This window comes from Heptranchias perlo, chromosome 5 (genome assembly GCF_035084215.1).
Source record: "Heptranchias perlo isolate sHepPer1 chromosome 5, sHepPer1.hap1, whole genome shotgun sequence".
In the NCBI taxonomy this organism is placed as follows: Eukaryota; Metazoa; Chordata; class Chondrichthyes; order Hexanchiformes; family Hexanchidae; genus Heptranchias; species Heptranchias perlo.
In genome coordinates this window covers 67,834,923-67,850,248 of record NC_090329.1, presented here as the reverse complement: position 1 = coordinate 67,850,248, position 15,326 = coordinate 67,834,923, and the positions used below count along the sequence as shown (strand labels likewise).

General features: G+C 41.4%; 1 protein-coding gene across 9 annotated transcripts in view; it reads right to left on the bottom strand.

The window, feature by feature from the left end:
• Window positions 1–15,326, bottom strand: part of LOC137321833 (protein 4.1-like) — a 160,284-nt gene that overhangs the window by 29,135 nt on the left and 115,823 nt on the right. For 2 of the 9 annotated variants that reach the window (XM_067984547.1, XM_067984546.1), the window contains exons 14-18: window positions 14,769–14,912; window positions 7,270–7,437; window positions 6,199–6,720; window positions 5,491–5,619; window positions 4,154–4,252 (exon numbers count right to left, since the gene is read on the bottom strand). In XM_067984547.1, coding sequence (XP_067840648.1) covers window positions 4,154–4,252; window positions 5,491–5,619; window positions 6,199–6,720; window positions 7,270–7,437; window positions 14,769–14,912 — 1,062 coding nt within the window. Of the gene's footprint in view, window positions 1–4,153; window positions 4,253–5,490; window positions 5,620–6,198; window positions 6,721–6,892; window positions 6,947–7,269; window positions 7,438–14,768; window positions 14,913–15,326 lie in introns of all 9 variants that reach the window. The other 7 variants (XM_067984550.1, XM_067984551.1, XM_067984553.1 and 4 more) reach the window with 6 other exon arrangements.

Here is a 15,326-nt window from a genome sequence, read left to right as displayed (position 1 = left end):
TATGAATTGACATATACAGTGATCTCTTCCATTAGGATAACTCTTATCCAGCAATTCGGGAAAAAAAACATTTCTTAGCTATCAACTTTTCCCCCCACATTTCACTCCACCTTCCCTCGAGACGCATCTGGCCCTCAGCATCACTTCTCCCTCACCCTGTTACAATTATCTCATCCTCTAACCGCGCTTGACCTGAAGACTGCACTTGGTCTGGACTGTGTGCGCAATACCATGGGAATTTGACTAATTTTAAAAAATTATGGGACCAGGGCCAAAGCCAAGGTCAAAGTGCTGCTAGAGCAGCAGGCAGTCTAGAAGAGGGCTTCAATGTGGTGAGGGTGGGCAGCCAAAGCAGTCAAGAATAGCCCAAAGGCCAATAACAGGCCATAAGGGGAGTCACAGAGCTGTAGTACTACTGAAGCAGGCAGACTTGGAAGAGGCCATCAAGCAGTAAAGATGAGCTAAAAGACCAGGGAGGACAAGTGGGCAGGCGGCAACAGGCAAGAATGGCCCAGTGGCCGAGCAGGTGATCAGTGGAAGGGAAGCAGTAGCTGTTTGAAGAGAGGTGAAAAGTCACAGAAGTCATACTGCTGTTAAACGGCATGGGACAGCAGACAGACTGATGTCAAGCAGAAACTGAGTCCAGGGTGTGTTTGCTGATGCCACTTGCAGGCCCAGGACCGTGGGAGCAAGGAAGCCCAAACACTGAAGCCGGTGAATTTTTAAATTGTAAGCTTAAGATTTATATAAAAAGCTCAAATTTAAAACTATTTTTATTATAATAAAAGCTCCAAAAGTAAAACTGTCTAACTGGAAGCTTAATAGTTACCTTTTCCAAGTTTCAGGAAAAAAAACAAGATGGTGGCAGAGTTGCAAGCGAAACATCACAACTTTGCTCCATAACTACACAATTGTGCAATAATTGTGACAAGTTTACTTACGCAAAACTCAAATGTGGACATAGGAATTTAAAATGGTGAAAAACTGACGCACAGTTTGACAGAAGTGCAACAGGAAGTCAGGTGGTGCAGATAGGAAATGCGTGTAGATGCAAGATTTTTTTTAAAAAGATATGGATATATATTAGGATATCTCTTATGAAATTACGTGTAGGCTGGGGATTATTAAAAGTTCTGTGCCTGTCATTCTTGCAATATTACAAGTGCGATATTGTAGCAAGCTGTTGCTGATTCATTCTTGCTTTATCCAGGCCAATAAGATCCCAACATTGATCCATTCTAATCATGTACCACAGTCCAAGTCACCTGAGATTTGAGGGTGTGTGCTGAAATACAGCGCTGAAGTTTGCAGAGGTAAAGAGAGGTGAGGCCGGAGAGACTTACAGATTGAGGGCAAGGATTTTGAAATTGATGCTTTGAGCGATAGGGAGCCATTGAAGGTCTGGTGAAGACAGAGAAGCTGGGGGGGCGGTGGTGGGACTTATTGCAGGGTAAGGTATGGATGGCGGAACTGTGGGCCAGTTGCAATTTGTGAAGAACAGAACTTAGGAGGCTGCAAGAAAGAAACTGTAATAGTCAAAAAGGTAATAAAGGTGTGGATAAGGGTTTTAGCAGTAGTGCAGATGACAGTGATGGAAGCAGATGATGTTGCAGAGATTTTGATGGTGACTAAGCTGAGAAGTTTGAAGCTTCTCAAGATCAAAGATCAAAGAATTCACTAAGGTTGCACAGCATTTGCCTCAACCTGTGAGCATCCAGGGAGACGAATGGAGTCAAGAGCTACGGTGTGGAGTTTGTGACAGGAGCTATTCCAGTCTCAAAGCAGCAATTGGCATCAAGTAAAGACCCTAGAGCCTGATTTACTATTTGTTTTTTTTCTAATTTCTGTTTTTATTTCAGATTTCCAGCATCTGCAGTATTTTGATTTACTCGTCGATCACTCTGCTTACGTTGAACTGAAGATGCTTTCTTGTGGGATCCTCTGACTGAAATGTGAAAGTAAGTGACCTTCTAATCTGTCACCTGGTTGGACTACTTGATCTGTTGCAGGAGAGTCAATATTGCAATTGACTGAAAAATCAAAATACTATTAAAATGTTACTTTTGTCGTGGGAGACAACTTAAAAGGGACCCAATGATTCAAAGAAGAAAAAGAACGGAAGCCTGTCTCAAAGTGATGCTGTACTCAGCAGAGCTGGAGGAAAATCAGCATTTTTTAAAAATGGGACATTCCCTACCTCCCCCCCCATAGCATGGCATAATTTCTTATTTTGAATGTGGGAGTTGAGCCTAGAGAATCAGTATTTTTTTTAAATAGGTGACAGCGTGACGCATCTGCACAAGTCCTGGACAAGTCACTAAGAAAAGTTACTTATAACCCGTAAATTTACTTAGCTTTAGGGCCCTGCACTGCGTGGGCTGGTGTCCGTTCATTCTCATAACAATTTCCCCATTCCCTTCAAGAAAGTATCCAATCAGAACACATAACAGGACCTTTGTGTGTGGGCATATTGTGAATAAACACTTCCATTCTAAATTGTTATACCACATTTATTCATTTACTTATTCTATCACCTTGCTTTAAAATGACATACAAGAGTGTTACGGTAACAGATTCATTTTTTAAAAAAAATAAAGGTACACTAACTACTGATAGGAACAGCTCCAGCTATCAAGCGGCACTTACTCACCAATAACCTGCTCACCGATGCTCAGTTGGGGTTCCGTTAGGACCACTCTGCTCCAGACCTCATTACAGCCTTGGTCCAAACATGGACAAAAGAGCTGAATTCCAGAGGTGAGGCGAGAGTGACTGCCCTTGACATCAAGGCAGCATTTGACCAAGCGTGGCACCAAGGAGCCCTAGTAAAATTGAAGTCAATGGGAATCAGGGGGGAAAACTCTCCAGTGACTGGAGTCATACCTAGCACAAAGGAAGATGGTCGTGGTTGTTGGAGGCCAATCATCTCAGCCCCAGGGCATTGCTGCAGGAGTTCCTCAGGGCAGTGTCCTAGGCCCAACCATCTTCAGCTGCTTCATCAATGACCTTCCCTCCATCATAAGGTCAGAAATGGGGATGTTCGCTGATGATTGCACAATGTTCAGTTCCATTCGCAACCCCTCAAATAATGCTGCATGCGGGCTCGGACTGCTTCAAGACCTGGACAACATCCAGGCTTGGGCTCATAAGTGGCAAGTAACATTCGCGCCAGACAAGTGCCAGGCAATGACCATCACCAACAAGACAGAGTCTAACCACCTCCCCTTGACATTCAACGGCATTACCATCGCCAAATCCCCCACCATTAACATCCTGGGGGTTACCATTGACCAGAAACTTAACTGGACCAGCCATATAAATATTGTGGCTACAAGAGCAGGTCAGAGGTTGGGTATTCTGCGGCGAGTGACTCACCTCCTGACTCCCCAAAGCCTTTCCACCATCTACAAGGCACAAGTCAGGAGTGTGATGGAATACTCTCCACTTGCCTGGATAACTGCAGCTCCAACAACACTCAAGAAGCTCAACACAATCCAGGACAAAGCAGCCCACTTGAGTGGCACCCCATCCACCACCCTAAACATTCACTCGCTTCACCACCGGCGCACAGTGGCTGCAGTGTGTACCATCCACAGGATGCACTGCAGCAACTCGCCAAGGCTTTGACAGCACCTCCCAAACCCACGACCTCTACCACCGAGAAGGACAAGAGCAGCAGGTACATGGGAACAACACCACCTGCACGTTCCCCTCCAAGTTACACACCATCCCGACTTTAAAATATATCGCCGTTCCTTCATCGTCACTGGGTCAAAAACCTGGAACTCCCTTCCTAACAGCACTGTGGGAGAACCTTCACCACACGGACTGCAGCGGTTCAAGAAGGCAGCTCACCACCACCTTCTCAAGGGCAATAAATGCCGGCCTTGCCAGCTACGCCCATAAATGAATTAAAAAAAGTAAATGGTTCACCCGGGGGTGAGGGAGGGGGGGGGGAAAAAAAAATAAAAATAAATTGCCATAATTAAATTGAAACGGCATAAACAAATCTCAGCAGTGAACTTTGTTATTAAGATAGAAAAAAGGAAATTAAATTTAATAGTAAATTTTAATGATAGGCATGTCAACAAAAATATGTTCTTTTATTATACAGGACAAACACTGATGCGATAGTTTATCACATATTATATACCTTTGTAATGTGGGTTGTCATCGTTGTACAAATAGATTCAGAGGTTATAGTCTGAGCACTCATCAGAACGCCAGGATCATTGTCTCCACTGCCATCACCCTTTAAATACAACAAAATGAAGAAGTCCAATTAATTTGGTCATAAACAATAATAATGTGCTGTTGAATACTTTGGATTCCCAACTGGATTAATAAAATATCAGTTTAATAATAAGTGCTATTAAAAAATACTGCAATTGCCTACACAGTGTGGAAACTTTATCTTCAGCATCACTAAGTGAGAGGAAAGTTTCCAACTAATGCCTAGATGGAGCTAAAAATTACAGAAGTCAACTAGTACTGTCTTCACACTAAGACCACCTGATTGTCCTCCTGGTTATTGAAAGAGTAAAAAGTACTGCAGAGGGAGCTAATATTGGGAAAAATATTGATAAATAAACCAAGCAATTTCTCATGGGGTGACAGAAAAAGCAGACAAGTTTAAGTGAAGTCTAGTGTAAACTGAGTATTATTGCAATGTTTGACTATCCAATCAATAGAAAACAAGAATACTGCAAATGACACTTTCTTGAATGCACTGTTGGAGAGGTTTAAAACAGTGCACTGGCTTTGCTGTGGCAGGGTAATTAGCTACAATCAAAAGCATATAATGGGACAGCATTTTGGTGCTAAAACTCGCTTGTGCAACAGAGTTGACATAACTTTATAGCTAGTGTTGTAGGACACAGGTCAAATTCTGAATCTCACCTTGCAACTGAGGAGACACAATGGGGAAACAGTTCTTCCCAATAAGTAATGCAATAAACTAACAGCCAATGCCTTCTTATATATCAATACAAAAATGGTGGTGACATGATTATTACAAAAGGAGAATTTATTGTTACCGAGACCTCTTTCTAGCAAGTCAGCCAGAAAGGCAGGAGGCCAAAGATCATCTATGTTCCTTCTATGGGGAAAAATGAATTTGCAATGCACCAGGAAGAGAGTCAATACTAGTGAGAAGTATTTACAGGAAGTATCTTGATTAGTATTTTAAGCAGGGAACTTAAGCAGCTTTAAAATGCACTGGCAAAATGTAGAACAGTTCTAATTTTTAAATTCTTAATTTTTCAAAAAGCTACAATTTAACAAAAAAGTTTGACAAATTTATAATCTATGGAGGAAACCTTTGGAAAAATCTAAGTATATAAATTGGCATATAAAAAAGGTACAATTTACATGGTATGTGCACAATTGCAATCCTCACAGCAACACAAGACTGATCACAATTTCATGACATATAAAAATTAATGATAAAGGAAAATCTCTTCACTACTTTTGCCAGGAAGATAAGCCTACCTGAGCAGCTTCATACGTAATGGTTTTAGTCTCTGTTTGAACAATGGGAACTTCTTTTGTTGTAATTTCAGTCTTGTCAGGACTCACTGTATCAGAGATGGTCACCATTTCAGTCTTTACCACAGGAGGCTATTAAAAGGAAAGCTAAGTAAGTAAAACCAAAAATACTTCACAGGATAAGCTAAAAACGGATTTCATACTTAACTGAAATCCAAAAGCAAGAAAAAATATTGTGAATAACTATAAAATGAAAAGAATGGAAAAGATTCATATCATAAATGGGTAAATGGAAAAATACAAGATGTTTATATTAAAACAGATAGCATGGCATAAAACAAAGGACACAAAACACAAATGTACAACTATTTTATACTTCAATAAAAATAGAAATTACGTCACAAAGAAAGGATTTGGTGGCCGCCCAGACCTCCAGTGCAAGCAAGGCAGCCAGAAACCAAGACTGAAGCAGGCAGAGAGGTGGTTGATAACCGTGTGAGTCTATTTGGTGGTGGTGGTGGGGGCCGGGGTGGGGGGGGGGGGGGGGGGCGGTGGGCAGGGAGGAAAAGAAACTTGTTGAATCTAAGTGAATTGAAGGTGCTCCAGAAAACCCATGCCAGACCAGGCAAAAAGGCAGCATGTACTGGACAACTGGACAGGACTCCAGCACACTAAACAGTTACTTCTGACCCAATTGCTGTGAACATTTACCTCTGAGCAACATATAATTTCTTGCATAGCATCACTATCAACATACGAAACATCTCCGTTTATCTTGGGTTTGGTGTCACCTTGTTCTTGCTTGTGATTTGCTTCCTGCAACTCTCCATTCTGCATTTCTTGCAAATCTTCTTCCAGCACATCCTGCATTTTATGTACCACAACAGCAGGAAAATGTACTTTTTCAATTTCTGTTACCGAAACCTTGGACTCAATTGCTACTGTAGTCAATGTCTTAAATTCATTTTGTTCTCTCTTTACATTTTCTCCTTCCTTGGTCTGTGGGTGGTACTCTGCCTCTTCCTCACTCTCACTATGGCTATCAGAGGACGAGACATAACCCTCTTTTGCGGGCATCTCAGAGCGGGGCACAACTGTGCTGCTCTCAAAAGCTTTTTCAAGTTTTACTTTTGAATGGCCGGGTGCTCTCTTTACCTCTTCAATCACTATTGTTTCTTCTACTACAATCTCTGCCTGCTCCTCCGTCTCGGATTTCTGTTTCTCATCTGAGCTCTACACAAGGAAATGAATGAAAAAAAAAATGGGGAAAAAAGGATGAGACAAACATTTGCAAGAAACACGAAATACAACCATGCAAACATAAAAGGATGATCAATGAAAACAAAACAATAGTGAATGATGTCACAGTGGCTATGCTCTGGTGGAATTATCTAATAAAGACCACCTTGGCAACATCTCTGGCTCCTGCTGGAAGCCCTTCTGTTCTTGAAGCAAGATCCTGGAGAACAGTAAGCAGCCACAACATGTAATGAATATTCTTTACCACTAACTGAGGGGGAAAATCAACTGTGGGGGAAAATCAACTGTGACAAATGAAATTGCTGCAACAAAGCAAAGTATATAAATATATATAATACAAAATTATGACAGAACATTATTATACAGCTACAGTGAGCAAGAAAGACGAGCAACTAAAAAAAATGCTTAAAACTACAAAGAGGACATACAAATAATGACCAGGACAAAACAGAAAAATCATAGCAGCACATGAGACACAGTGACTTTTATAACTACCGATCATAAATTCCATTCTAAAAGCACCTCAGACAACTGCTTGGAGTATATGAGAGAAACAGATTCAGCAGCAGCTTTTTCTTTCAACCCAGCACCCTCTGATGCCTGAGAAATAGCAGACGAGAAGGAGGTCACCAAGCCTGTTGAGAAGCTCTCTTTACTAAGTAAAAGCGATGTTATCTCCTCTTCTAAGCTCTACGCAGTTAGAAAATTAAGAAAGATTAACAAAGATAACAAACAGTCTTACAGAAGAATAAAAGCAAGACACAGAAGTTACACCATATTACATATCCATATATTTTTGCAGGTAAGTAACAAAACATGCCACAACAAGCAGCTAAAACAGACCCAGGTGTTTTACAGCACAAACACATAGCATCTCTTAAAACCCACACGCTCAAGTTCTAAACATTATAAGTGACCACCGGTTTTAAGACAATATACCTATTCTATCTATACTAAACCTACATAATAGAACCTCAGAATTATAAATGCACATATCAAACTAAAGTGGTATTCTGCAGTTAAATGCCTTAAAATTCCTGGAATTGTTATTTAACACTTTATCCATGCAACAAGAAATTTAACGTCTCTAGTTTAATTCACTTAATAGCAGTGTTGCTACAGCTGTGTTGGAAATTGTCCAGATTCCAAGCGAAGTTATGAACTCTTTGTAAAATAACAGGTTTACAATTTCGCTAGGAATACGTAACTGAAGAAACCTTCACAAACAAATTGATGTTGTGGTTATACATAGCGATCAAGATTTCCACCATGTAATTATATTGTTATTCTAGAGAATCTATGCATTATTAACAAATGCCAGACAAGAACAATGCATTATATAATAGGCCATAGCAACATTTTGAATTCAAGATTTTTCCAAAGCAATAAAGCCACAGAAGTGGAAAGAAGGAAATCAACTTCAATCATCATGTACAACAAAGGATAAAACAGAACCCAAGAACAAGAACGAATAGAAAAGTTTAAGCCAGATGAAGCTAACTGAACAGATTCAAGATTTGCTTTTTGGGACCTGGATGGTGCATCGAGTTAGCATAGTATCCTTTCAATCTCTGGGACCTGGGTTTGAATCCTACCAGACTAATGGAATGAAGATCCCCTTTTTCTTTGGCTATGTGTCATACATGAAAAAACTTTGGGAAATCTCAACCCAGTTCTTAGTCAGTATTGTCCCCTAATTTGACACTGGCACTGTCCGAGAGCCATAAAGTTGGCTGGTGTGGAAAAAGAAAATATCACAAAAGTGCAGTAAGGGGTACTAATCTGAGACTAGGACAAGGTAGAGAGAACTTTGCTCTGCAGCTGTATGCTACCCCTGACCTGCAGTTGCTTAATGATAATAGAAAAGAAATAGAAGGGGTAGGCCAGACGGCACCTCGAGCCTGGTCTGCAATTCAATAAGATCATGACTGATCATCTACCTCAACTCCACTTTCCTGCCCTTTCTCCATATCTCTTGATTCCCTTAGTGTCCAAAAAATCAATCGATCTCAATCTTGAATATACTGAATGACTGAGCATCCACAGCCCTCTGGGGTAGAGAATTCCAAAGATTCACAACCCTGGCTGAAGAACATTTTCCTCTCTGCATCTATCCTGTCAAGCCCTCTTAAGAATCTTATACATTTCAATGAGATCACCTCATACTTCTAAACTCGAGAATATAGGCCCATTCTACTCAATCACTCTTCATAGGACAACCGTCTCATTCCAAAAATCAATCTAGTGAACCTTCGTTACACCCCATCTAAGGCAAGTATATCTGCCCTTAGATTAGGAGACCAAAACTGTACACAGTACCCCAGTCTCACTAGAGCCCTATATAATTGCAGCAAGAACTCACTTATTTACTCCAACCCCTTACAATAAAGACTAACATATTTTCCTTCCTAATTGCTTACTGTACGTGGATGTTAATGTTCTGTGATTCGTGGGACACCCAAATCCCTCTGAACGCCAACATCTTAGTCTCCCATCTTTTAAAAAAAATTCTGCTTTTCTATTCTTCCTATTAGTGGATAATTTCACATTTCCCAACGTTATACTCGATCTGCCACCTTCTCGCCCACCTGCATAATCTGTCCATATCCCTTTGCAGCCTCTTTGCGTTCTCCTCACAGCTTACTTTCCCACCAAGCTTTGTATCGTCAGCAAACTTGGATACATTACACTCGGTCCCCTCATCTAAGTCATTGATATATATTGTAAACAGCTGAGGCCCAAGCACTGATCCTTGCATTACCCCACTAGTAACAACCTGCCAACCTGCAAATGACCCGTTTTCTGCCCATTAACCAATCCTCAATCCATGCCAATATATTACCCCCAATCCCATCAGCCCTTAGCTTGTGTAACAACCTTTTGTATGACACTTTATCGAATGCCTTTGGAAAATATAAATATACTACATCCACTGGTTCCTGCTCATCTACCCTGCTAGTTACACCCTCAAAAAAACTAAGATTTAAAAAAATTTGTTCATGGGCTGTGGGCGTCGCTGGCAAGGCCAGCATTTATTGCCCATCCCGAATTGCCCTCGAGAAGGTGGTGTTGAGCCGCCTTCTTGAACCGCTGCAGTCCGTGAGGTGAAGGTTCTCCCACAGTGCTGTTAGGAAGGGAGTTCCAGGTTTTTGACCCAGTGATGAAGGAATGGCGATATATTTCCAAGTCGGGATGGTGTGTGACTTGGAGGGGAACGTGCAGGTGGTGTTGTTCCCACGTGCCTGCTGCCCTTGTCCTTCTAGGTCACGGGTATGGGAGTTGCTGCAGTGCATCCTGTGGATGGTACACACTGCAGCCACGATGCGCCGGTGAAGGGAGTGAATGTTTAGGGTGGTGGATGGGGTGCCAATCAAGCAGGCTGCTTTGTCCTGGATGGTGTTGAGCTTCTTGAGTGTTGTTGGAGCTGCACTCATCCAGGCAAGTGGAGAATATTCCATCACACTCCTGACTTGTGCCTTGCAGGTGGTGGAAAGGCTCTGGGGAGTCAGAAGGTGAGTCACTCGCCGCAGAATACCCAGCCTCTGACCTGCTCTTGTAGCCACAGTATTTGTGTGGCTGGTCTAGTTAAGTTTCTGGTCAATAGTGACTCCCAGGATGTTGATCGTGGGGGATTCAGCGACAGTAATGCCGTTGAATGTCATGGGGAGGTGGTTAGACTCTCTCTTATTGGAGATGGTCATTGCCTGGCATGAATGTTACTTGCCACTTATCAGCCCAAGCCTGGATGTTGTCCAGGTCTTGCTGCATGCGGGCACGGACTGCTTCATTATCTGAGGGGTTGCGAATGGAACTGAACACTCTGCAATCATCAGCGAACATCCCCATTTCTGACCATATGATGGAGGGAAGGTCATTGATGAAGCAGCTGAAGATGGTTAGGCCTAGGACACTACCCTGAGGAACTCCTGCAGCAATGTCCTGGGGCTGAGATGATTGGCCTCCAACAACCACTACCATCTTCCTTTGTGCTAGGTATGACTCCAGCCACTGTGGAGTTTTCCCCGATTCCCATTGACTTGAATTTTACTAGGGCTCCTTGGTGCCACACTCGGTCAAATGCTGCCTTTATGTCAAAGACAGTCATTCTCACCTCACCTCTGGAATTCAGCTCTTTTGTCCATGTTTGGACCAAGACTGTAATGAGGTCTGCAGCCGAGTGGTCCTGGCAGAACCCAAACTGAGCATCGATGAGCAGGTTATTGGTGAGTAAGTGCCGCTTGATAGCACTGTCGATGACACCTTCCATCACTTTGCTGATGATTGAGAGTAGACTGATGGGACGGTAATTGGCCGGATTGGATTTGTCCTGCTTTTTGTGGACAGGACATACCTGGGCAATTTTCCACATTGTCGGGTAGATGCCAGTGTTGTAGCTGTACTGGAACAGTTTGGCTAGTTTTGGAGCACAAGACTTCAGCACTACAGCCGGGATGTTGTCGGGGCCCATAGCCTTTGTTGTATCCAGTGCACTCAGGCGTTTCTTGATACCACGTGGAGTGAATCGAATTGGCTGAAGACTGGCTTCTGTGATGGTGGGGATATCGGGAGGAGGCCGAGATGGATCATCTACTCGGCACTTCTGGCTGAAGATGGTTTATCAAACACGATTTCCCTTTCATAAAAGTGTTGACTCTGCCTAAACATATGATTATCATCTAAGTGCCCTGCTACTACATCCTTAATAATATGTTCTAGTGTTTCCCTACTTCTGATGTCAGGCTAACTGGCCTATAGTTCCCGTTTTCTCTCTTCTTCCTTTCTTGAATGGCAGGGTTATATTTGCTACCTTATTATCCATGGGGGTTGTTCTAGAATGTAGTGAATTCTAGAAGGTCAAAACCAATATATCCACTATCTTTGCAGCCACATATTTTAAAACCCTAGGACATAGGCCATGTCCAGGGGATTTGACAGCTTTTAGTCCCATTAGTTTCTCCAGTACCTTTTCTTTACTAATCTTAACTATTTAAGTTCCTCACTCTCATTAGAGGGTGCTTCAAATGAAAAATGCTTGATCCCCAAGTGCTATTGTCCTACGCCTTGATAAGCACAAAATGCTTTTGTTTTCAAAAGGAAAGGGAAATGGAAACAAACATATAAACATTGCAACACCACCAGGAAACAGTAACAAGTCACAAAGACATACAACATGAAATCTACACAAATTTACAACTTTTACAGAAGATAACAATGATGTTTTGTTAAAAAAAGTAAAACATGGAAAAAGGCGTAAGTGCAACATCATCTAGGACCCCCTAATTGGCCTAGAGTTTCCGCTAGGGGCGAAATGCTCCTGACACTGCTCTAGTTTTGCCGAGGTGCAATTAAGCTAAGTTTCCGTGCAATCAGCATACGCCCGAACGTAAAATCTCCTATGAATCAGTGCAATCAAGCAGCATCATTGATCGTAAAGCCAGGAGATGAGCCATTCCTCAACTATGATGATTTCTGCAGCAGCAGGGCAGACCCGTGGCTTCAACTGATTGCTGTTCAGGTGATTAACGCTGGATTCATGTTACCATGGGTGCCTGTGGTTTTAAAGGAAGTAGGAGAGGAAACTGCAGATGCTTTAGTCATAATCTTCCAAAGCTCTCCAAATTCAGGAATTGTCCCTTTAGATAGGAAAATTGCAAATGTAACTCCATTATTTAAGAAAGGTGAGAGAGAGAAACCAGGAAATTATAGACCTGTTAATCTATCATCTGTTGTTGGGAAGTTATTGGAATCTATAATTAAGGATAGTATGACTGAACATTTAGAGAAATTTGAGCTGATTAGAGAGCCAACATGGATTTGTAAAGGGTAGGTCATGTCTAACGAACCTAACTGAATTTTTTGAGGAAGTAACTAAAGTAGTAGACAGGGGAATGTCTATGGATGTAATTTATATGGACTTCCAGAAGGCATTTGATAGAGCTCCACATAAAACTGTTGGCTAAAATTAAAGCTCATGGAATTTAAGGCAAATTATTGACCTGGTTCGGAGATTGATTAGGCAGTAGAAGACAGAGAGTAGGGATAATGGGTATGTACTCGAACTAGAAGGAAGTGACTACTGGTGCCCTCAAGGATGTGTGTTGGGGGCCTCAACTATTCAATATACTAATGGCTTAGATAACACAATAGAAAGCCATATATCCAAGTTTGCTGATGACACAAAGATTGGTGGCTTAGTAAGCAGTGTAGATGGGAGCATAAAATTACAAAGAGACACTGATAGATTAAGTGAGTGGGCAAAACTGTAGCAGATGGATTTCAACACAGGCAAGTGAGAGGTCATTCATTTTGAACCAAAAAAGGATAAATAAGAGTATTTTTTAAAATGGTGAAAAGCTAGAAACAGTGGAGGTCCAAAGAGCTTATGGGGTCTATGTACACAGATCACTAAAATTAACTAGTCAGGTACAAAAAATAATCAAAAAGGCTGATGAATGTTAGCCTTTATAGCTAGAGGACTAGGATATAAAGAGAAGTTTTGCTACAAAGCTACACAAAGCCCTGGTTAGACCACATCTGGAGCAATGTACAGTTCTAGGCACCACACCTTAGAAAGGATATATTGGTCTTGGAAGGGGTGCAGCGCAAATTCACCAGAATGTTATCAGGGCTCAAAGGATTAGATTATGAGAGGTTATATGGGGTGATCTGATTAAGGTTTTTAGGATTTTGAAAGGAATTGATAGGGTAAAGAGAGAGAAGCTTTTGCACTGGTGAGTGAATCTAGGACAAGGAGATATAACCTTAAAATTAGAGCCAGGACATTCAGAGAGAAGTTAGGAAACACTTCTTCATGCAAAGGTTGGTAGAAGTGTGGAACTCTCCCACAAAAAGCAGTAGATGCTAGCTCAATTAATAATTTTAAATTTGAGCTCAAAGGGGTTTTGCTAGCCAATTGTATTAAGGGATATGGAACCAAGGCGGGTGGATGGAATTAGGATACAGATCAGCCATGATCTCACTGAATGGCGGAACAGACGCGAGGGCCTGAATGGCCTACTCCTGTTCCTATGTTCGCCACAAGAATCTAGGCACAATGTAGTCGAACACCACCCCGCCCACTAGCGCAATCTGAGGAATCTCGTCTTTCCGACCTGGGGACGTGTCCAGTTTTGTGGGTGGGGGCTGATTTTGGGGGGGGGGGGGGGGGAAGGAAAGACTCTTGAACGAGCTTAAAAGATCGCAGATACTTTGGCATTTGGGTATTTATGGGCACAACTCATGCTTAAAATTCTGTGATCTTTTGCACTACTTGATTAGATTCACCTAGATTAGGCGGTTATCTGAGCGGAAATCATACGAAAACTCCAGGCCCTAAATTCTAGCTTTACATAAACCATGTCCTAAAATAAATTCCATACAAATTGAGAATTTCCGAAACTGAAACTGCAACATATCCACTGAACATGTATCGAACATTTTCCAAATCTAGATTTCATTTTGAACATCTTCACCAGGTGAAGAAAGTGTTGTGATTCCAATATGGAATCTGTTACAGGGGGCCGGTAATCTCAATACTTTAAAAAGCACAGTTCAGAGTTCCCAGATAGAAAGTGATTGGAGACTCAAGGCCACAAAGTTGTAGTCTTATCTTCAATCTGCACTCCCTTCAAGTACGATTTCACAGCTGGGAAGGTAGGATTGTCGAATAACCTCAAATCTTCTGAAAATATTTCTAAATTAAGTTTAAAAATAAAAATAACATTCATTTATACAGGAGTTCCTCATTTGTGTTCACTAAAACTAAGTTATTGAACACAAAGTACTGAGCTTGAAATAATAATCATTTGGGTTTCTACATAAAGCAATGCAATTAATGAATAAATTAGAAATGATTGGTAAGTTGTCAATATCTTAAGTTGTTAATGCACCCAAAAACAAGTAATTTATTAGTTCACACTTTCTAATATATCTAAAAGCATTACAAGTCACGCAAACACAACCATCCATCAAGTTGGATCAAGCCTTCAATTATATCCTGAGATTCTGCTTCTGACACATACCCCTGTTTGCAGTGATAAGGGTTTGGTCAACCGATTTTCCCATTCATTTGGACGTGGTTCAAGTGTGGATTCCATGAAACTGCGTTTTAGCTCGCTAATGCTAGCTTGATGTTTCAATAGATCCTCCTGGGTCTTATCAAGGTCCTAATTTTTGTACATGTACACAATAAGAATGAGACACAACAGATCAAAACTAAATTAGTCAACAAATGAGCAACACGGGAACACCTGGGCTCACTGAAAATTGGTTCGTTATTGACTTAAAGTAGCCTGCCCACTTGTTTATTTTTTTGTCGACGTTATTTCAGTAGTTTAAAATTGACTTGCATAAACCCAGCAACACCAGACGTTCCTTGCCTATTGATGCCAGACTTCCAATAGTACAATTTAGGCAGTACCATAATTACATTAGTAGCTCCAAATATATATTAATTTGTCAATTTGTACTGAAATGGAGATATTTCAGGTGCATCTGTGTTGGTTACAGGACACTGATAGACTGTGAAATAGCCTTTGTGTACTTGCTGTAAATTAATTTGGAAACTATGGTAACACAGA